Here is a 23558-nt window from a genome sequence, read left to right on the forward strand (position 1 = left end):
GAACCCACGTCCTCGGCAGTGAAAGCGCAGAGTCCTAACCACTGGACCACCAGGGAATTCCCTTTTTTTTACTTTTTTAACGTGACTAGTAGAAAAACATAAATTGCATATGTAACTTGCATTATATTTCTACTGGATAGTGCTAGAAAATATATTCCTGGAAAACATCAAAAATATTTTGGGAAAACTTACGATAAAGAACATAATATTAAAAGCACTACAGAATCTGAAGTGCCAATATAAAAAGAAATAAGTCAAGAAGTAAACAAATAAGAATCTTCAGTAAATTATCTAGATCTAATATATAATCTTAAAAGTCAACTAAGCAATGAATTGCCAATGAGTTGGGAAATGGAAAAACAGATTGGTATTTCTACACAAAAGTACTTTTAAAAAGTGAAATCAGCATCTGGATACTTTTATTAAAGAAAAGATTGGGTGGGGAATTCCTTGGTGGTCCAGTGGTTAGGACTCTGCGATTTCACTGCCGGGGCCCAGGTTCGATCCCTGGTGGGGGAACTAAAACCACGCAAGCAACTCAATGCAGCCAAAAAAAAGAAAGAAATTAAAGATTGGGTTTATTTAAGAAAGGAAAGGTTTGGATTACTCAGTTTTAAAATGATAGTAAATCATAAAAGCTTGATCAAAAACACCAAGTTCTCCCAAAGTAAAGAGTCAAAAGCCAAGAAGAAGATAAGTCCCACATTCCTAGCCCACTTCCTGTCCTTAGAAAACAATCTGAAACACTGTGTTTATGAGCAAAAACACCATGCGTGGCATTCTCAAATGCTTACCTTGAATCCTTAGAGAATTCCTAATAGAATATAGAATATTACAATACAGTTAATAGAATATAGCTCTTGTCTTAACAGGAAGACATAAACTGAGCTGCGTCTCCTCAAAGGCCAAACAGTATCTTGTGTTCCAAAGGAAACAGGTGTTCTTGAGAGGACTATTGACAGGAAAGCCTAACAGGTCCAACACAAGGCTAAAGTTAGAAATGGGTAAAATGAGGACCTCTGATTATCAGAAAGTATGAAGGAAAAGAAAAAATACTAGACTCCTGAAAAATATACACAATTTTCCCACTAAGAAGCTCCCAACAACACTCTCCAATAGGAGATTAAAGAGCCTAGTCCAAGGACATAGGGTCCATTCATAGTTTCAACAAACACTCACTCAGTGTCAGACACTACATGTCAGGCACCATACTCAGAACTGAAAATACAAAGTCATATTAAGACATGTTCCCTGCCTCTGAGAAGTTAATAGTTTAGAAAGTGAGGTAGGCAAATAAATCAACAGTTACTATCTGGTATAAGCATTCTGTCAGAAGTTATTTAAGGAAAATATGCCACATATAGTCACAGAGACAGATCTAAATCAGGGGCTCAGCGAACAGCCTGCAGGCCAAATCTGCCCTCACCTGCCATCTATTTTTTTTAAATAAAGTTTTACTGATTTATGTATTGTCTATGGCTACTTTTTACTACAACAGCAGCGTTGAATACACACCAGACACTGTAAGGTAAACCAAGACTAAAATATTTAATACCTGGTCCTTTAAAGAAAATGTTTGCCAACCTCTGATCTAAATCAAACTGGGTGGTCAGGTGAAATATCCTGAAGGAGACGAGAGTTAACACTAGAGTTTTGCAGAATTGGTGAGATTTACCTAAAAAAAAAGTAATAAGCACCCTTTTCCCTATTACCCATTTTTGAGGACGCATGGATGACAAGGAGCACAAGCATTCCAGGTTGAGGGAATGGGCCCATGGAAAGGTAAAGAGGCCTAAAACAGCATGAAGAATTTAATTTTATCCTAGAGAAGACAGAAAACCTAAAGGCAGCTCTCAGCAGAAACACCTGGCATTAACAAAGTTCTCAATCACAAAAAACACAACCAATTTTGGTTCTTAGGCTTTCTCTTAGCCTTGCCCGCCACACTCAAGTGAAGCATGCTGTTCCTGATTTCTTCAAGCCATGAATACGCCTGGGTCAAAATCCAGGTTTGCCTACTAGAGGAAGGCCTGGAGCAGCCAAACCTCGATTCTCTGCTTTGCTACATAGACAGGAGGTCAGCTTAAGTGTGTTACAGTTTCTCTCCAAATCCACTTTCACCGAGACAGACCCAAAGGTGTAGATTTGGGGAAATCAAAAGCCTGAGCCCAGCCCTCAATACAGTACACTAAAAGCAAAAGCCCTATTTTGGGGAGGAATAAAGCTCATACAGTATTTTGATGACTAAAAAAAAAAAAATCCATCCTAATCCCAGAGCTCTTCAACATCCACCTAAACATAAAGGAATCTAATAGAGGTGTATCACATTTCATGAATGAATCTCTGGATTCCGACAAAGGAGAAATCAGAGATATTCACTCGCTTTTTAAAAGCACTGTAGTCAGCTTTACAAAAAGATTCTCAAAAGAATTTTTTACTTCAAAATGTAATTTGAATTCCAAAATATAATTTAATAACAAATTACATGTCAAAATTTTAGATGCGTATATCTAAGGCATTAAAGCAAACAATACCTTATAATTAAATGAAGCTCAAAACATCATCTAGAATTTTGAAAATGTACTTTACAATTCAAAGGAAACCAGTTCAAGAAAGATACCAAAGCAAAGATAATTTTCACTAGTCTTTATGCCTAGTTTGGAAATCCCAGAGATCATGTCCTCTTAATTAATTAAGGACTCTTACTTCAGACACAATGATGTCCATCTGACGCCTCAATTTCCGTAGAGTGTTCATAAGTTGTTCAGGATCTTTATGTATTCCAACCCAGCAGCCATTAACAAAAATCTTCGTTGCACTAAAATGCAAAACCAAAAGCATTCTGCACTTAGTAACCCTCTAATAAGTTATAACCGAAGATTAACAAGTTTTTTTTTTAAATTGTATTTATACACACTCAGCAATAGCTGCAGGAGAAATTTCTTCTAAATTTTCCATACTCCATTCTTCTAAAAATTCCAGAATTGGAGAAGGCTGAGATCCAACTGAAATATAAGCCATCAGAGCTAAATTCTTCACAAGTCCTACAGCATGGCCCTTGGAATAAATAAAGTACGTATTACTCATACTGATTTAACATGCCTATCCAAATTCTTTTCCACAAACATTTTCCTCCAATTTGATTTCAGAATGTACTCTTACTTCCTAAGAACAAAATTATAATATCTTAGTTCTAAACTATACTACATAGTTAAATAAAATTATAAGTAATTATAAGTAACAAAAAATTTCTTATAAAAGTAATTATACCCTACATGATTACTGTTGGACTTTCTGTCTTGAACATAAATTCTAATGCATTACCTCTGGAGTCTCAGCAGGACACACCATTCCCCACAACGTATTATGCAACTGTCTTGGTTTTGCTAGCTTGCCATCTCTACCAATGGGAGAATTTAAACGACGCAGGTGAGAAAGAGTAGATGCAAAAGTTAGGCGGTTTAATACCTAGAAAACAATAGCAAATCTTTAAATTTTGGGCATTTCGGTTACTCACACTATCACATTTTTGGCAAATACTAGAATCAGGCAAAGTCATATTTTTACATATAATCCACTCAGTGTCCAACTGTCCGCATCCCTCCCTCCTTTCTCCATCCTGCCCTGGATAATCTTATTCACCCCTGTAACTTAACTGACCCTTACAGCAGCAATGGCAAATATATGACATACAGTTCTAACATACCACATAAATGTTTTGTTTACGGTCTATCTCCAACCACTAGGATGTTAGTTCCACAAGGGTGGGGAATTTTTATTTGTTTGTTTTGTTCTCTGTTGTATCCCTGTACCTAGAACAGTACACTTGGCATACATTAGGCACTCAGTAAGTCTTATACGCTACCAACTCACATTCCTTTGATCATAGCAGACATCACTAATCCATCCGAGAACTTTTCCCAGGCTGAGGCCTCTGAATCCAACACAGAGATTCAACACTTACAGAACACTAAGCAAGGTAATACTTGTAAGTAAGATAATATTTAGAGGGATATAAAGGAAGCAACACAAACTCAATGTACCTAATAACAAAATCACCACATTCCCCAGCCCTACAACAACCCATCCTCCTTCTTCTTCCTAAGTCTCCTGTCATTGTTAATGGCATCACCCTTCCCTTTATCTCCCAATCTAGAAATCTCAAGATATTTTTGTCTCTGACTTCCTCCTTTCACATATAATAAACAATAAACATATCCTGTCAACTCTATTTTCACACTTTCTCAAAAAACCATTCCCAATGTCACAGCAATAAACCAGCCCCTTACCTCTTACCTATACTATCGCCATCAGCTCATAAGTTCCTGTAATGTCCTCTCCAATCTACTCTCCTCAGTTACCAGAATTATTAAAACACAGATATAGATAAGTTCACATCACTCACTGAATTAAAAAATATTAAACAGTTCCCCGCCAACTAGAGCAGCATGACTCTGAAGCTCTTCTCAATGAAGCCCCAGATGACCTTCCCCTACCAGCAGTCTCCAGAACTCCTGTACTCCATTCACATTGCCAAACACCTTCTCACCTCCACAACTCTGACCACGCTACTGCCACAGAATGGAATGTACTACCCCATTCTGCTCTGTCTGGTGAAATGTTACCACTTCCATAGAAGACATACGACCCACCTCCAGGAAGAACTGTTCTCTTCTCTCTACTCTGTGGAGTTTTCCATCATTCAACTAATCAGTCACAAAGTCTTACAAAACTTATTTCGTAAATATTTCTCAAATTTGACTCCACTCTCCACCTCTACAAAACTGCTCTAGTGCAGGCCCTAATTATTTCTCACTAAGGCTGTTGCAACAATCTTTCTGCCACCAACTCTGCCCTTCTCAAATCTTTCTCCACACTGCCAATTACTGTGAATCTACCTAAAAAGCAAAAATGAACATGTCACTCCCCTCTATGAGGTGTTCCAGCTCTCCACTCCAACCCCATCTTCCTAACTCTCTCGCTTTGATTTGAAAACCCAAGAATGCTCTAGCTCCTTCCACATACACATGCTCTTTTCTCCCTGTCCCTTTGTTCAGGATATTAAGTTTTCTCCAGTTTTCCTGTGAGCTACTGGTTCTACCCTCCTCCAAGACTTGGGCTATTTCCCAACAACCCTTCAGGAATCAGCTCAACTGTCACCTCCTAAAGAAAACACTTCTTTTCACCCTTTCAGCCAGTGCTAAATGCCTTTCTCCAGCATTCCCACAGAGCAGGTGTGCACAGCTCTCATTTAATACTCACTGTATCATGTTGTAATATCTGTTTACATCTATGAGTATAGACTGTGAACTACTGAAGATCAAGGATCATGTTTTATTCATTTCTGTATCTCCAATGTGTGACAGAGTGCCTGGCACATCTTAAGTCCCAGTACACACACTGAACTGAATTGGCAGGATGGCGTTTATCATAATTCAGCTCAAGGCAGAATGAGCTGTACATGGACAAATGTTTCCTCTAATAGATGGTAAGCTCGAGGGCTGGAAGAGCATCTCATTCAACTCTGTGAACCCAGCATCACAAACACCAAGTAGACTCAACAAATCCTTACTAAACTAAAAGGAACTAGAAATTTAACTGGACTCTAAGCATTCTTCCAGAATTTCTTAAGGCATCTAGGTTTCTAGGAATCAGGAGCTTAAAGTTGGTGTCTGAATGCCAAATTAATAAGGTGACGCTGGTATAGGCTAGTTTAAAAAAAAAAAAAAAAAAGAGGGGGAGATCCCCTCCATAAAGCTAGACATATACACTATAAATTTTCAATCTTATATGAAAATACAAAAAATACCTAGTGAGACATTTTTGTAAAAGGTTTCCCCCATTACTCCTCCTGAGAGTAGCTATTGCAATCACTGTACATAACAACAGGCCAACATAGAGAAATCACTGTTAGAGGTATTACATTTTGCAAAAAAGGAAGCAGATGCCCATTTATTCTCTGGGTATCAGCTTCTAATACAGAGCTTTTAAGACAGAAAAACTGGGACTTCCTTGGTGGCACAGTGGTTGGGAGTCCACCTGCCAATGCAGGGGACATGGGTTCAATCCCTGGTCCGGGAGGATCCCACATGCCACGGAGCAACTAAGCCTGTGCACCACAACTACTGAGCCTGCACTCTAGAGCTTGTGAGCCACAACTACTGAGCCTGCGTGCCACAACTACTGAAGCCCACGCACCTAGAGCCTGTGCTCCGCAACAAGAGAAGCCAATGCAACGAGAAGCCCAGGCGCCGCACGAAGAGTAGCCCCCGCTCACAGCAACTATAGAGAAAAGCCCGTGCACAGCAACGAAAACCCAATGTAGCCAAAAATAAATTAATTAATTAATTAATTAAAGAAGAATATTTAAGGCATTAAAAAAAACCAAAAATTTCACAAACATGGACTGTTTCACCTCCCAAGAAGCTACTCGAATTCATTAAATATCTTGATGCAAGTCAAAACTTTTAAATCTCTTAGTAATGCTAACAGCTAATTTAAGAAAAATTTCACTTTCATAATTCAAAAGCCCCCAAGTACTTTTATATCTGACCAAGAAAAAAAAAAAGGCAAAACAATTTACATTCAGTGAATGAAAGATTCTATTAGTCCCATAACATTTTCTTATCAAACCTGTAGTCACAGTTAACATCCTTACCTGAGATACTCCAGCTCTGGCTTGATGAGCTTTCTTTTGGTCACCCCAGTTCCCAGTAGCTAAAGAATATTTTAGGCCATCAGATATAATCCTTGTTTTAATTGCCAACTCCAAGTTAAAATCCTTTCCTCGATCAATGAACTTCTGGGCATAGATCCGTACTTCTTTAAGCAAATTCTTAAACATTCTGCCCAATAAAATGTTTTAAACATGTAAAGGTCTACAATATGCATCCTTAACAAGGACAATATTGCCCACAAGGGGGCGAAAAGTGGTTGAGGTAGAGGGAGGGAAGTGTTATTACTTTTTATATAAAAAGCAAAGACGTACATATGGTACATAAACATATACAAGCAAAGCAATTAGAGAAAAATACTCAAAAGAGGCCCCTTAGTGGGGCAATAACAAAACGAGGTTGAAAAACACTAATATACAATATAATAAATAACAGAACACATACAAAACATTGCTAATATTATTTCTATATTAAATTACCTACATTATTTTTACAAATAAGTTTTTCTAATTATAGAAGTATTATATGTTCATTATAGAAAATACGAAAAATATAAAAACATATCAAGAATAAGATAAAAATCACATATAACCCCAATACTGAGACAACCACTGCTAATATCTTGATAGACTTCCTTCCAGCTTTTGTTTTTATAAACTGCAAAGCAGAACTAATAAAAATTCCAGTATCAGCACTTAGAAAATCAAGGCAATAATTCAGCTTTCTCAAATGCTTTGTAAAGGTAGAGAAAACGTAAACAAGTTATAAATTTCCTCACAATCTTGAAATTCTCAAATTTGAAGTATCAATAGAACTAAACTGGGCAAGTGGCAAAGAATGTAGCTAACTTCATGTGTACCCAATATGGATGCCAAGATAGTTTAGCATCTCAAGTGCAATAACCAATCTAAAGTGAAATCTCTCTACTTTTAACAATATCATTCTGTAATTCCTTACCCTCTAAACAAGAATGCAAGTAGTGGTCCAGCAAGGTCCAATCTTTTGTTTCCATAATGATCTCTGTCATCTAATTCTCTTCTACCCAAAGCTGCTAGCAGCAACCTATGAACCATGTACCTTTAAAAAAAGAAAAGAAAGAAGTAAAAAAGAAAGGACATGGTTTGGGATTTTTTTGAACTTATACATTAAAAACATCAATTTTGACATTTTTAGCTTTAAGAAAAATTTTATCTCAACCACAGCTTGGCAAAGAACTTAAAACAATGAAATTTGACATACCCCAAGAAATAAGCTTTCTTGGTCTCACAAAAATCACTGACGCCAACATGAGGGAGCATTTCTTTCTGTAATACTTCCTTTGCATATTTAATCCTTTTCTCTTTGGTGACACCAGGCTTTGCCCCTCTTGAACCAATGAAATTTAGTGCAACATTCTGTTCTTGGATGACAAAAGCTTCATCGAGAGAAGGTTTAACCTAGCAGTTAATTTAAATAAAAATTATTTTCAAATTCACATCTTTACTTTAAAATAAGGCAACTGTCACTTAATTTATGTTAAATATCCCTATGAACCTAACTGAATATGCAAATATTTTTAGAAATTCAAGGAATCACAAAATCTTAGAACTTGAAGACACCTTAGAGATCTAGGGACCTCTGAAAAAAATCCACTCATCAGCACAATTATACTTTCCAGAAAAATACAAATAATTCCATTATAACAGAGCACAGTGAGTCTTGGGGATGTTTTGTTTGTTTTTTACATTTTAATGAACAGTAGCTTTAAAAAGTTCCTTTCAAATATCTAAAATCAATTTAGAGAAGTTTAACACTCAAATTAAAATTTACTAAGTCTCAAATGAATAAATGTGTCATACTGTTTTCAGCCTTGGTTTAAAAGGTTATCTTTTAAGTATCTAAATACTTATTATCTTTAAGTTTAAAAAAAAAAAAAGCACATGACTATTGCCAAAAATCTAACCAGAATCCATTTTTGTCATGTAACCATATCAATAAATACTCTAATAACTAAAATATACTCCAGCTTCTTTGTGACCGATGTTTAGCCTGTATTTTACCTTATTTCTCTGTAGTCTTAAAGACTCTGGATGATTCACGACAACTTTAAGAATATCAACTACTCCTTAGCCAAGGATCATCAATGGAAAAGATTGATAAGGAAATGCATATTTCTCTAGACTCAACAATCCTTCCCACAAAAATAATAACTTTACAGTGGCGGAACCTGACAGACGGCACTGTGAAATTAACATTACCAATAATGGGACACAATAAAATCATGTGACTCCTGATGTGATGCCCTGGAAAGCACACAATATGATCTCTGTATTTGTCCTGCCAGAAAATGCATAAATTGAATCTAATCATGAGGAAATATCAGAAGAACCCAAATTGAAGGATATTCTACAAAATAAATGGCCTATCCTATCCAAAAACTTCAGTGTCATGAAACACTGAGGAAAAAGACAAGGGAAGATTAAAAGAGACTAAAGAGACATAAAAACAACATGTAATACATTATCCTAGATTGGATTTTGAACCAGGAAAAAAAAGAAATGCCATTAGGACATGATCAGGACCACTGACATAAACCTAAATAAGATCTCCAAGTTAACAGTATGTACTGCACTGAAGTACCAATTTTAAAAATTGTAATACTATGATTATGTGAGTAAATATCCTGATTCTTAGGAAATATACACTGAAGTATTTAGGAGTAAAAGGGCATGATGCCTAAAACTTACTCTCAAATGATCCCGAAAAAAACAATGTGTATATATAGATAAAGAGCATCCTAAAGCAAATGCAGCAAAGGTAACAACTGCTGAAAATAGGTGTAGAGTATACAGGAGCTGTTTGCAACTTTTCTGTAAGTTTGAAATGATTTCAAAATAAAAAGTTGTTTAAAAAAAGAAGATATCAACTACATTTTCCCTTTTTACTACACTGCATCAGACTAGTATGCTTTTACGATTTTCCTTACTACTGTTTCTTCTTGCTGCTGTCAATGAACTCTGACTGCCTCTAGTTTTCATGTCGATTTTACAGAGAATTGTCAAGAAAGAAGCCAAATGGACATATATACACTACCAAATGTAAAACACAAAGCTAGTGGGAAGCAGCCGCATACCACAGAGAAATCAGCTTGTTGCTTGGTGACCACCTAGAGGGGTGGGATAGGGAGGGTCGGAGGGAGGGAGATGCAAGAGGGAAGAGATATGGGGATGTATGTATATGTATAACTGATTCACTTTGTTATAAAGCAGAAACTAACACACCACTGTAAAGCAATTATACTCCAATAAAGGTGTTAAAAAAAAAAGGTAAAACAGAAAATTAATTCACTAAATTCTGGTATTTATATGCCTTTAAAAAAAAATAAGAAAGAAGCCAAGGCAGGGCTGAAGGCTTTCACTACACAGTAAACAGCATGGGGTTTGCAACAGCTAAACTGATCTTCAGAGCAGTTTTCTACTATGTTTTTGGATTAGCAACAGTAACTTTAAACCTCTTGAAAAATACTATGAATACATTTTGCTTGCACATTACCATTTCCATCATCTCTGGATCTTCAAAGTCATAAATAATATGCTCTAAAATATCTCTGTCAGACACAAAACCTAATGCTCTGAACACAATAATGATGGGAACTTCCTGCTTGATATATGGTAGGGTTGCCACAATGCGCTGACCAATAGCACTCTTTTTTGCACCCTAGAAAAATAAAAAATCATTAGAATATGAGAATACAGACGTTATAGCCATATATAAACATCAAAAGAACCATTTTACATACATGTTCATTGTAGGTATTTCAAAAGAGGCATGCCTTTCATATTCTAAGGAACATCCTATGGCTGCTTTTCAAAAACCACTGCAAGAGGTTTACTTATTTGATGGATAGACTGGTCATCTGAACCTGAGAGGACTTCCATTCTCTACTCTCTGTCTGCCAGGATCCTCTAGAACTGCCCCAGACTGTATTTGGAAATGACCTTTGGCTGCAGGTATGAACACAGACCCCCCCTCGTCCTTTCCCCCAACCAAAACAATTAAAAATTTTGGAAGAAAGAAATAGATGAGGGGAAAATAAGAGAGAATATAGCTAGACAAATGTGGAAAAAAGCTAAGCACAGAATGAAAAATAAATACTAACTCAGAGTTGGTCTGTGACATATCTCCAAATATGAATAACATTTCAAAATCAACAAACAGCCTCTCTCACATAAGATTCTCTTCCAATTTCTCCCTCTTTAATTGCAACACAGAAGTGAAATAAAAGTTACTACACTGGCATACAAACACCTAGTTTCTCAATTTTAATCAAATTTCTTTCCTTCAATATCAAAGTCTATCTTCTCTTGGCTTCATAACCCTACATTATCATGGTCCATCTAATAAGTTTCTGTTGTCTTCCTCCTCCTACTTCAGGCCTCCTTCCTTAGAAACCTTAACCTATCTCACGGATGTTCAGTAACAACTTTACATAAAGGACAGGTGAATCTTCATCTTGACCTTTTTCCTGTACTCTCAACCCTCCCATCCCAACTGCCATTTGGCTGTTTCAACTTAGTTTTCAATTATTCCATTTGTTTCATCATAGACCTTTTTCAGAATACACAAAACATTAAAAAAGAATGCCTACACCATGCACCACGCCACCTCCAAACCTTTTGTCTAAAAATGAACTCACTAGGTTCTTTCTAAAAATCAATTCTTGGACGTTCTCTATTTTATCTAGAACCTCAGGAGAGAACAATAGAATTTTTTTTTTTGCGGCTGCCCACATGCTGCTGATACTTATAATCACAATGTTGGCAGCTCAGGCAGACTAGTCAACTTTTTGGGTGCACACACTTTAGGAGCCTAATAAATACAGGAAATTCAGTGGCTGAGAATCCTAATTTCACTCCATTGCCAGCAAGCCTCAAGGCCCAAGGCAAGTAATTTGTAAAGTTGGAAAGGTGAGGGAAGGTTTCAGATTGTTTTAAAATAGCTACTGTGGGCACTAATGGACATGACAATGAAGCCCTTGGCAATGATTACACAAAGCCTGGTGGATACAAGGAGTTGTGAGATACCAACTGTCCCATACTTAGCCAGGGTTGACTACAAAGCACTCCGAAAGCACACAGAGTATGGGAATGGGCAGTTGGCTACATCTTTTAGCCACAACGTCCAAGTCGACAGAATCACTATGAACAACTGTTTGTGAATTAAAAAAAATTAAAAAGACTACACAGAGGGAGTTCCCTGGTGGTACAGTGGTTAGGACTCAACACTTTCACTGCCGAGGCCTGGTTTCAATCCCTGGTCGTGGAACTAAGATCCCGCAAGCCGAGTGGCAAGGTCAAAACAAAAAAACAAACAAAAAACCTACACAGAAATATACATGTATACTGAATTTCAACAAAATAAAGACCATACACCTTGATTGTTCACTTCATTCCCTTTAAAATATTATCCTTTTAATTTTATTTCCCATGATTATAAGACAAAGACCTTGTGTTTTTGCTCAGTGATTTTCAACTCTGGCTTCGCATTAGACTACTCTGGGGAATTAAAAACAACAGCAACATGGGCACCAACAGCAATTTAGGCCCGATTCCTAAATTGATTAAATGAAAATTCTGGAAAGAACCAAAGAATCTTAACTGATTCATCCTCATATCAAACTTATCACTAAATCTAGATGATTTTCCTTTCTTTTGCCCTTCATAATCCAGGCCAATGCTTATCAACAAAGAATGCACATCACAATCACCTGGGGATCTTTTCCAAACACTTGTACTTGGGCCCCATTCTACCCCCATTCACAAGTAAAAACCATTTTAATTCTTTAAAACACCTATTCCACACAGGATTTTAACTTCAGGCACTTAAACCTCTCTAATGTTCAAGTTCTTCTTTATAAAACTTATTAAAGTGACATTAGACTCTGCAGAACTGTTTATAATAGAGCACAAAACTGGAAACCTAAACATCCATCACAAGGGAGATGGCTCAATAAATTATGCTATATCTACGCATGGAATATCAACTTACAAACAATGATCAACTGCTGATCTAAATCTGTTTTTAAAAGGTATCAGCAATGTTCAAACAGTGTGCATGGTATGCTCCCATTTGGTTTTTTTATTTTAATTTTTAAATTTATTTTTGGCTGCATTGGGTCTTCGTTGCTTCAAGTGGGCTTTCTCTAGTTGTGAGCGGGGGCTACTCTGTTGCGGTGCATGGGCTTCTCATTACAGTGCCTTCTCTTGTGACAGAGCACGGGCTCTAGGCATGCAGGGTTCAGTAGTTGTAGCATGCAGGCTCAGTAGTTGCGGCGCATGGCTCAGTAGTTGTGGCATATGGGCTTAATTGCTCTGCGGCATGTGGGATCTTCCCAGGCCAGGGATCGAACCCGTGTCCCCTGCACTGGCAGGCGAAATCTTAACCACTGTAAAATCAGGAAAGCCCCCATTTGCATTTTTTAATTAAGACTATTTCTGGATGGATTCATGAGAAATTATCAAATCAGCTGCTTCTTAGAGAAGAGATCTGGGGGTCAAAGGAAGACTAATTTTTATAGTGTACGCTTTTTTGTACTTTTTTGAACTATTTAATGTGTATATGACTTATTTTTTAAAATTTTACAAATAAAAATGTACATGAAATTAAATAGTTAATTACAACAAATTTCCAGTATAGTTGCAAAGATTAAATCAAGCAATCTGAGTAACATAATTGGCACATAGCAAACAGTCAAGAAATGCTATTATTAGATTACATTATTGTAAGTAACAAGCCTATGGTAGGTGGCTTCTAAGATGGTGACTAATGATCCCTGCCTACTACTACTGCCTTGTGTAGTCCCCCCACCCCGAGTACAGACTAGATGTACTACTGACTTGTATCTAACAAAAAGAACATGGCAAAAATGATAGGATGTTGCTTCCAAGATTAAGGTGTAAAAGATGGTGATTTCCACCTTGCTCATATGCTCTACGGCTCTGCTCAATTACTCTCTCTGACAAGCAGGCTGCCATATTGTCAGGGGCTGTATGGAGGGGAGCCGTGCAGCAAGGAACTGGATCTTGCCGACAGCCATGCAAATAAGCCTTATGATGATGACTGCAGCCCAAGCACTTTGTTTGCAGCCCTGTGACCAGAGGACCCAGCTAATCCACATCCAGACACTGTGAGATGATAAATGTTGCTACTGGAGTGATTTATTACACAGTAGTAAGTAAATAATAAAATGCCTACCATACAACACTGATAATATGCTCCAGAAAAATTTTCTGACTAAACATGCAGCCTGGTAACTTACAAAACTAGACCAAAAGGAATAAACCCAAATAGCATATAATAGTCCATACCTGTCCTCCTCTTGCCAGCATGCTAACCCAGATAGTACTGGTGGGTCGAGAAGAATTCTCCAGACATGATCTACACTCTCCTGTGTAGGCATATTTAGAATCCTTTTTGGCAAACACATAGACTGTGTTTGTTGCCATTTTCTCTTGAGCAATCAGAACCTATATGGACAATAAAATTACAGCCATAAAACCAACAAGATCTTTGAATTAGAAACAACAGTCAAAGCTACATCTTTATTTAGTCTGACTGTATAGGCTCACTGAAACATCAATTCTTGAACTTTACAAACTCCATTTTGCATAAACACTTCACCAAAACATATAAGCTCAAACTGACCAATTTTCTAGTGTATATTATTGGGTTGACCAACCCAATATATATAACTAAACAAAGTTTTGGTTTAATATAAATTCGGCTGTCACCTCCTTAATAATTCAACTGCTACTTCCAGATTATACAAAAGTTTACTTTTTGATTTCAACTTTCATGATTTAAATCTTAATCATCATTTGGTAATTAAAAAAAAATAATGCTACTATACCTTTTCGGATCCATTAATAATGAAGTAGCCACCAGGATCCAAGGGGCATTCATTTAACTCACAAAGATCACGATCTGTTAAGCCATTCAATAGGCAGTAAGTTGAACGCAACATAATTGGAATTTTTCCTATAAAAGTTTTCTGATGCTGTGTCTGAAGTTGTTCTTCGCCTTCTTTAATGACTGTTTTTGTTATATCAACATAAAGTGGAGCAGAGTACCTTTGAAAATAAAAATAGATCACAAGTGAATACTAAGGTGATTACTAAAACTCTCAACTGGCTAAAATTTTATTTTCTGAATCTTATTTCAATATCAGCTGCTGGAAAAGAAATATCTTTCTTACGTGAGATTTCTTAATCTGGCCTCATTTGGCATCATCGGTGATGGAGCACCATCTCTTTCCCAATGGGTAGGCTTGGAGAGGTAAATTTGTTCGAACTTCAGCAAGTATCTTGGCTAAAATGAAAACAAAAACAATGGAAAAGGGTAAATAATTTTTTTCCATAAACGATTTAATGATTCCATTTTAATCAACATTAACATTTTGAGTAGAAACAGCTCTAGAAAATGCCAAAGTCAATCCACTTTACTAAAATGGTGACTCTCCCAGGGCAACATTCATACTCCACAAATGTCAAGTTTTATACTTCATCACTTTCTTAAGGTGGAAGACAAAAGGAGATTTAATGTATCACAAGTAAATAAAGACTAAGCTCTGAGTTCATATCAAACAACTGAAATGGATTTGCATTAATGATCTGTATAGCTGTTTCATGTGCCCTCTCCTTAGTTTAGGTCAGGTTAACAAAGTTATCAGAAAACAAAGAAAAGATAAATTCATACAATTAGAAGTGTGTTCTAAACTAATCAACAGAAGATAGAAAAAAAGAAAACCTAACTCTTCAATTAAATGTACAGAAGACATCAGTGCCAGCTATGGGGCAAGATAGATGCACTGATTTCGGACCCCTCCTTGTACACTGTCAAAGCCATTCTGACTCTGGACAATGATGGAGATAGATTTTTTGCCAAGTACTGTGATGACAGCTACCTCTGTGTCAAGGAGCAAAAGGCCTTTGAGAAGAACACTTTCAACAAGACCTGTCAGTCTGACACTGAAACTGCCCTCTTGGGAGGCCTGACAGTGGTATGCAAAAGCAGTTATCGATCTCTATTTCTATACGATTGGCAGCTCATACGAAAATGAGATGATGCTCATGGCTATTCTGAACTGCCTCTTCTTCGACTCACTGAGCCAGATGCTGAGGAAAAATGCAGAAAAGTGAGCTCTGCTGAAGAACATGGAGGGGTTCTTCTTGGTTGTGGATGAAATCGTAGATTGAGGGGTGATCCTAGAGAGCAATCCCCAGCAAGTGGTACAGCGGGTGGCACTAAGGGGAGATGTCCCCCTTACAGAGAAGACTGAGTCTCAGGTGCTGCAGTCAGCCAAAGAACAGATCAAGTGGTCACTCCTTCGGTGAAGACCTCACTGTTCCTGGCTCCATACCCCCTCAAAAAATCCACATGTCTGCTGTGACTTCTCATCCAGTCCCCCAACTAATGCTCTCAGAGTCAGCTCGGGGATCCCAGGGATCCTTAGATCTCCATCCTGTCTGTGGCTGCCTCCCCCACAAACCCATATATGCTTCCCATTCCTTCGCACTCTTTTTTGCAGTTCCGGGACTAAAGCTCTCAGCAGATTTTTGGACACAGGGCAGTGGAAGAACTCTCTTCCTTTCTCAACTGGATTATGCTCCCATGCTTTCCTATCCCCCATATTTTCTCCCCCACTTCTGTGCCCTTTGGCTGCAGCTACACTTTAGATCAAAGCAGGAGAAAGAATGTGCTGAGTGTTTTCCTCCCTTTGTCTTTACCCTGCCTTCATCCCAACAGCCCATCAAGGGGAGGGAGAGCAAATTCTTTTCTACAGAATGAGTGGGGGTGGGGAGAGGCATATCAAGTCTCAGCCGCAGCCCTACATGCTGACCTCAGTATTTTCTCCCATTCCTTCTTACTGTCCAGGACTCCAGCCTTGGAAAAAACCTTGGGAACAGCTCATAGGCAGGGGACAGAGTGGAATAAGCAGTGATTTAAATTTTACTGGAGAGGGCCTATAACATTCTGTATTTCAGCCACAGCTGCATGTTTTACCCTGATCCTGGCTTACAGTTTCAAAACTGCTGTGGTCTGTGCGTACCCACTGTGGGAGCGTCCATCTTTTTGTCCGATACCTTAACTCTCCACCTTCACTACCTGTGGGATCTCTGCCTGGCTTGTCCTCTCTGTGCCCTGGAGCAAAGCCAGTCCCTGAACTAAAACTCCACTGTAGTCTTGGGAAGAAGAGTTTCTGCTCAGAACTGGAGACAGGGTGGAATTGATGACTTGGGCCTCTGGGATCTCTCAGTCCCCTTCTCCCCCTCTCTTGCATTTCATTCTTCTGTCTTGGGTCTGAGATATCTGCTTGACCCTGTCCTCTCTCTGCCTCAGCCTTACATCCAGGCAGTAGGTCTGGTCATCTGGTCACCTCCCCTCCCTAGGTCACGGAGAGAGGTGCCTCTCTTCAGAAAACTTTTGGGATTTGGATTTCCCCAGGAAGGCAGAGGATGGCACACCCACTGTTGGGTCTCATCTCTCCCCTTGACCCAAACCTTCCCACAAAAATGTCTCAAGAAACCCTCCTGAGACTTAGTGTTTTGCCCCACCTGCCAATTCTCCAAAACTGAAGTGGGGTGGATAACTGGGCATCCTTGGGAGGCATTTTTGTGTAAGGGATGTATAGAGTCAGGATGACAGCCACCTTCATATACTGCTCTGTGCAAAGAGGAATTTAAAAACACACAGAAAATCCTAATTACTATTCTACATAAAGGAATGAGAATTTCCAACCCTGGCTGACTTTAGCTCAGTCCGTAGTTAAGAAAGAAAGAAAGGAAGAAAGGAGAAAGAAAAGTTTTCGATTAAATATGTATCTGCTACCCAATAAAACAAGATCCATGAGAACTTTCCAGAGCTAAATGGATAGTGGATTTCTCTCTAAATCAAATATCAGAAAAGGAAAAGATGGGACTAAGCAGACCACTAAAGGAAAATTATTAATACCCAAGTTTCCCAAACTGGAGTAGGTAAAGAGCAAAGAGAACTAGTGGTGATAATGAACCAAAAGGAATTCAGCCATCCAACTACTCATTTCCACTATTACCCTAATCTAGGACATTATTATCTGAAACTTCAGCTATTCCAAGATTTTAATCTGACTCCAGCCTCTTCCCACTCCAAGTAAACACCATTTCCAAAGTAACCTTTTAAAAATAATGCTTCATGTACATTCTTTGACAATCTTTCCACAATGCCCCATGACATCCAAAGCATGTGACAATCTGGTTCCATCTTATCTTCCACAAACACCTATCAAAAACAGATCAAACCAAAAACAATCTACTGACTACTGTGGTCCCTCTATTCCAGCCATAAGCCAAAAACACAAAGTATTTTTGCTGAAATGATTAAATATCTTTTCCCTACTAAGACTAACGCCCTTCACAGTCAGCTTAAGTCCCTCCCATCTTTTCCACTAAGCTCTGATAGCCAAGCTTGAGAGAGCTCTTTGGTAGTACTTATTCTGGCACTATGAAGCTGCTATGTTATATTGTTATCTCTCTTGTTTTGAAAAGACCATGAAGAGAAAACGCCGTAAGTATAGGAAAAGCATTTTACACCCATTTTTCCAACACAGTGCCAGAAGAGCCAATTATTTTTGTTCTTAACAGCAAAAGTCTGTGCAGCACCTCCAACCAGAATGAGAATAATACATTAGCCCTTACGAGATAAGCTACAGAAAAGAGGGACTGAACTGGCAGGAAATAATAATCTCTCCCTCTGTCTAATTCTACTTCTTCTCTACCTCATTTTTTTTTTTAGCTTTCCCTGTCCCTCAAGGCCCATCATGCTGCCTCTCTACTCAGAAACTAAGGACATGGGAGTTCCCTGGTGGCCTAGTGGTTAGGATTCTGGGCTTTCACTGCCGTGGTTCAGGTTCAATCCCTGGTCAGGGAACTGAGGTCCCGCAAGCCAGGCAGCGCGGCCAATAAATAAATAAATAATGTTAAAAAAAAAAAAAAAAAAACTAGGGACAGTCATTTTTTGGACTACACAGTTATTTACAATCACTCATGTAAAACTAGATTCTAAAATGATAGCCTTGCTATGATTTAACAATGCTGAAAACATGCATATGTGTAAAAAAAAGACTACAATGAACTTAGAAAAGTTAAAAGAGCTAATATATTTGGGTGCTTTTCCCTTATTAGCTCTTATATTGATATAATAATGTATTTCATGCAACAAATAATCAAGGGAAAAAGGTCCTTCACCTATTTTTCTTTTGATTCCTTACTCTGTGAAAGAAAAAAGTGGGATTTTCTGAGGCAACACGACTATTTCTGGCTTGCTTCTCTTTGTAGTTCATCATACCTCTGAGTTTCCTCTTCCTGGCTATTAAACACATACTATCTGAAAAAGAATTAGGGTTCTGCATTACTTGCAAAAATGCATCTCTCCATTAGTAAGAATAAATCAGGAGCTGACTGAAACGTTTTAAGTACACTAATAAAAACACCTCCTAACTTTTTATTTTTTTAACCTTTAAGCCAGGTGACAGAAGGACTGAAATTTCAAATCAATACCCTTATTTATATTACTTTATTGAACCATCTTACCGGTTCTTCAACTTCTCCACTAGCATGCTGAGCTTCGGCTTGTAGGTCTATAGGTGGAGCATCTTCCACAATTCTTTGAACAGACATCTGAATAAACTCATCAAAAGAATCCAGCTGTTGTCTGACCAAGCCTTTCTCATCAAAATAGGAACTGGGAAAATATTTGAGTTCATAATCAGTTACACCTAGTGATGTTTTCTAGCATATTTCCCCATTTTCATTATCATCAAATTTGACAAATACTAATCATTAAATACCAACACTCTGCACTCATCACTACATAAAATACTATGAGGTGTCCAAAAAAGAGGTAAGATTAGGAACACTTTCTTTGTAGGACTTATTGTTAAGTTTGGGGAAATGAGACATACTTGTGGGTAAAATTATTAAAGCACAACATAAGAACTATAAGGAAGTCCTAATTTATAAATGTCCTTTATAGATAAATTTCATCCAACCTCTTGAAACATTTCTCAAAACTAATGAAATGCATAGTCAAACAGAAAAATAAATGACAACATGGACAAAGAGAATATTATGCTAAGTGAAAAAAGTCAGAGAAAAACAAATACCACATGATTTCACTCATATGTGGAATCTTAAAAAAAAAAAACCAAAACCAAAACCAACCGACAAACAAAAGATAACAAAAGCTCACAAACACAGAGAACAGACTAGTGGTTACCAGAGAGGAGGGGGTTAGTGTGTGTGGGTGAAATGGGTGAAGGGGGTCAAAGGTATGGTGATGGATGGTAACTAGACTGTGGTGGTGATCCCTCTGTAGTGTATTCAGATGTTGAACTATAATGCTGTCCACCTAAAACTTATATAACAAAAAAAAGCATGGAAAAAAAGATAAAAATAAGAACTTTAATTTGAATAAGAGGGAAGAAAATGATATCAATGACTAAAATATAGCATGTGTAAGAACTTCGATTTTAGGTTAAAGATTATTCTACTTTGAATATGTTAAAGGTAAGATGGGACTAAGTCATTCAAGTGAAAATACTCAGCAAATGACTGATTAAAAATGGAGCAAGGGTGAGAGATCAAAGCTATTAGTATAGACACAGAAATCAAATACTGAAGCCCTAAAGAAGGACAGAGACTCGAGAAGAGTAGACACACCGTTTGCAAGAGGAATCTCTCCCCTCACCACCACACAGGAAAAGCTGCATAGCTGGACTTAGCTCCTTGCCCTCTCTGCCTAGTAACTAACTCCCCCCATCCTCACATCAATTTTCTGAGACAACATTCGTAGCCCAACTAATCATCAGCCTTCCATTTTGGCATCATCAGATCACCTCACACGTAACTGGCCAGCCTACAGATTGGCTGGCTTTGGGTCAAGGTTCCACCCTGATTCAATCAACCACGGCCACCAATATTAGAAGCTCTCTATGGCAGAGAACACAGTACACATTCATCCCTGTATAAGGCACAGACTCAAGAACAGTGGAGGCAACTTCCTTCAGTAGAGACTGTGAGCTGACAGGAAAGAAATTTCTCACAACCATTTAGGTCAGCCATTGGTACATAAGCACATGGAAAGCACAATCTGTAAGGTAAACAGCAATGGTTTTTATGGACAATTTACAATGAAAAATCTTTAAAAAACTATGGACAAGTTTCATCCTCCCAGGAAGCTGAACCATAGTTACTCTCCCCAAAATCATTAGGACAGTACTTCATTAGAATGCCATCCCTTAAACACCTAAACTATTTGAATAGTTCTTATTTATGGTATCTACTACCATGATTATTGTCCAAGAGACATCTTACTGAAGTCACTATATATTAAGTAATATCACATTCACAATGCTTGGGAAAGATCACTTGATATTAAATAGTGAAAAAACAAAATGTCATATCACAAAAAACTAAAGCACCTATAATCAATTAAAATATAAAGATCAAACGGCATTTTATTCTGTAACAAATGTTAAATGCAAGGACTTGTCAAATAGCATATATAATCCTTGAGCAATTTGTCACATAAGTTGAAAACAATTTGTTTTTTTTGGCTAAGATCAAAATATTCTTTCTCCCTGGCAATCACAAAATATAGGCATACTCCAAATATCTGGCTAAAAATGTCTCTTTGTGTTTAATACTCAAAATCATAGAAGATTCAAGTGTCTCAATACAAAGTGTTTATAGCCCATGTTTAATAGGAAAAAAAAACACATACTTACATCCCCAAAACTCATATTTTTAAAACAACGTTCAGCAAAGGTTCAGTTTTATTCCATACACAACTGGTAGAATGTCAGAAGCTTGTGCTCTTTGAAAAGGGAGTGTCAACTGAGAGGATGTGCATCTTGGAGATGGTGGGGCTCAAACAGGCATCAAAATGTTACTATATACAAAGCACCTGTCAGTTTGGTAAGTGAGGAGACTTGCAGCATTTTATATCCTAACATAGCAGGATGTTACTTTATTACTTAAAAGTTACTTCTCTTACCTATATGTAAGGCTTCCTGCTGAGTTTTATTACAGTTTAATTACACTTAGAATTGGATGGGAATGTGGGTCGAAATACCACCTGTTGTAACTTTATCCATTTAAAACAAGGAGAAAACCAAGAGGAATCAAATTAACAGCACCAGTAATGTAACAAATAGGCATCATGTGCCTCCTGATACAATGCACTGAGAGCAGAACATCACTGTTGCCAAAAGTAATCATCTGAAACTAATCATGAGGAAACATCAGACAAACCCAAACTGAGGGGCAGTCTAAAAAATAATTTGCCTATATTCTTCAAAAATGTCAAGGTCAAAAAAAAAAAGGTGAGGTCATGGGAAGCTGTAGAGAGATGGTGAGTTTGAGAAACAAAAAAAAAGAAAGGAAGATTGAGGAACTGTTCTAGATTATAGAAGACAAAATAAGTCATGAAAACAAGATGTAATATATGATCTTATGTTGGATCCAGGATAAGAAAATTTTTATTTTGCTATGAACATTACTGGGACACTGGCAAAATCTGCGTAAGGTCTCTAGATTAAATAAGATTACTGTATTAATTTCCTTATTTTAATAAGATTATGATTCTGTAAAAGAATATTCCTAGGTAAACAACTGACTCAAATATTTCAGAAAAAAATACGTAGACAGAGAAAGAATAAGGCAAAGAAAACACAGCATAAGGTTAACATTTAGGGAATCTGGGTGAAGTGTACATGAATTCTTTGTGTAACTTTTCTGTATATCAGAATACTTTAAAAGTTAAAAAAATAAATAAAATGACAAACCAGCTCTCATGCAGCATATTCACACAGAACATCTAATTTTCAAACACAGAATAAGCAGGAAATCCCTGTACAGTTTACAGTGCCTTTTAAAATTTATTCAGTTTGGTCTAAAAAGTTACCTAATTACAATCCAGCATGCCTCTTGCCACAAATCTGGTGTGATTTCATCATCATCCTCATCATATTGCATATCTGCAAAAACAAAAAAAATCACTCACTTGCAATAAATACTACTAGCTCACATCTTACTATGATGTGAAGTAGCAAAAACACATTTACTCTTTACTAAATAAAAAACAATCGCTTTACCCCACTTCTTTAAAATTTCAGTCATCACATTACTTGAACTGTAATGAAACAATATACATAGGTATATATGTACACATACATAGGTCTACGTCACAGTATTCTCCCAATACACAAAGAGGCCTCGTGAGAAAGTTTCAGTGCAAGTCGTGTGAATCTGTAATTGTTCCATCATCTCCAAGAAGCCCATATAATTCTCATTAATAACTACCTATAATGATAACTAGGAGCAAGCTCATAATCCTCTGATCAATAGGCTCCTCAAAGACTGCAGTCAGAGATCAGGTTAAGAGGGAGGAGTCAGCAAAGGACTCCAATAGCTGGGCAATACCTTAAGGTGAACTGTCTATAACAGCAACATTTCACACATGGACAGGGATGACAGGCTGTATTTTCCAAAGATGGACACAACTATCTTCCATTTCACATGCTCTTTTATAAAGTGATCTTGACACTCCTACCATCAAAATATAGAGGGTCTATGCTTCCTCCCCTTGAATCTGGGTGGGTTTTTGACTCTCCCATAACTAAGAGAATACAGCTAAAGCAATGCTACATGATTTTAGAAGCTAGGTCAGGAATAACAATGCAATTCCACCTTCTTTATTGAAACACTTACTTCTGGAGCCCTGAGCTGCCGTTAAGAACTCCTACTACTTAGGTGAGAAAATCTAAACGGTGGGCCCACTTACCAGATGCTGCAATCAGCAATCCTAGTC

General features: G+C 37.5%; 1 protein-coding gene and 1 pseudogene across 2 annotated transcripts in view; one reads left to right on the forward strand and one right to left on the reverse strand.

Annotated features, from left to right (window-relative positions):
- The window catches only part of POLR2B (RNA polymerase II subunit B), a 46086-nt gene that overhangs the window by 20822 nt on the left and 1706 nt on the right, over nt 1-23558 (reverse strand). Inside the window, exons 2-13 of the mRNA XM_082653085.1 lie at nt 22653-22725; nt 19280-19430; nt 14908-15020; nt 14563-14782; nt 14021-14179; nt 10206-10370; nt 7914-8110; nt 7632-7751; nt 6659-6845; nt 3325-3468; nt 2918-3057; nt 2707-2818 (exon numbers count right to left, since the gene is read on the reverse strand). Coding sequence (XP_082509211.1) covers nt 2707-2818; nt 2918-3057; nt 3325-3468; nt 6659-6845; nt 7632-7751; nt 7914-8110; nt 10206-10370; nt 14021-14179; nt 14563-14782; nt 14908-15020; nt 19280-19430; nt 22653-22725 — 1781 coding nt within the window. The remainder of the gene's footprint in view (nt 1-2706; nt 2819-2917; nt 3058-3324; nt 3469-6658; nt 6846-7631; nt 7752-7913; nt 8111-10205; nt 10371-14020; nt 14180-14562; nt 14783-14907; nt 15021-19279; nt 19431-22652; nt 22726-23558) is intronic.
- LOC309821780 (coatomer subunit zeta-1-like) lies at nt 15475-16045 on the forward strand (annotated as a pseudogene). Its single transcript has one exon. The product of its transcript is annotated as a coatomer subunit zeta-1-like (transcript).

This window comes from Grampus griseus (assembly GCF_964374135.1).
Source record: "Grampus griseus genome assembly, chromosome: 4".
In the NCBI taxonomy this organism is placed as follows: domain Eukaryota; kingdom Metazoa; phylum Chordata; class Mammalia; order Artiodactyla; family Delphinidae; genus Grampus; species Grampus griseus.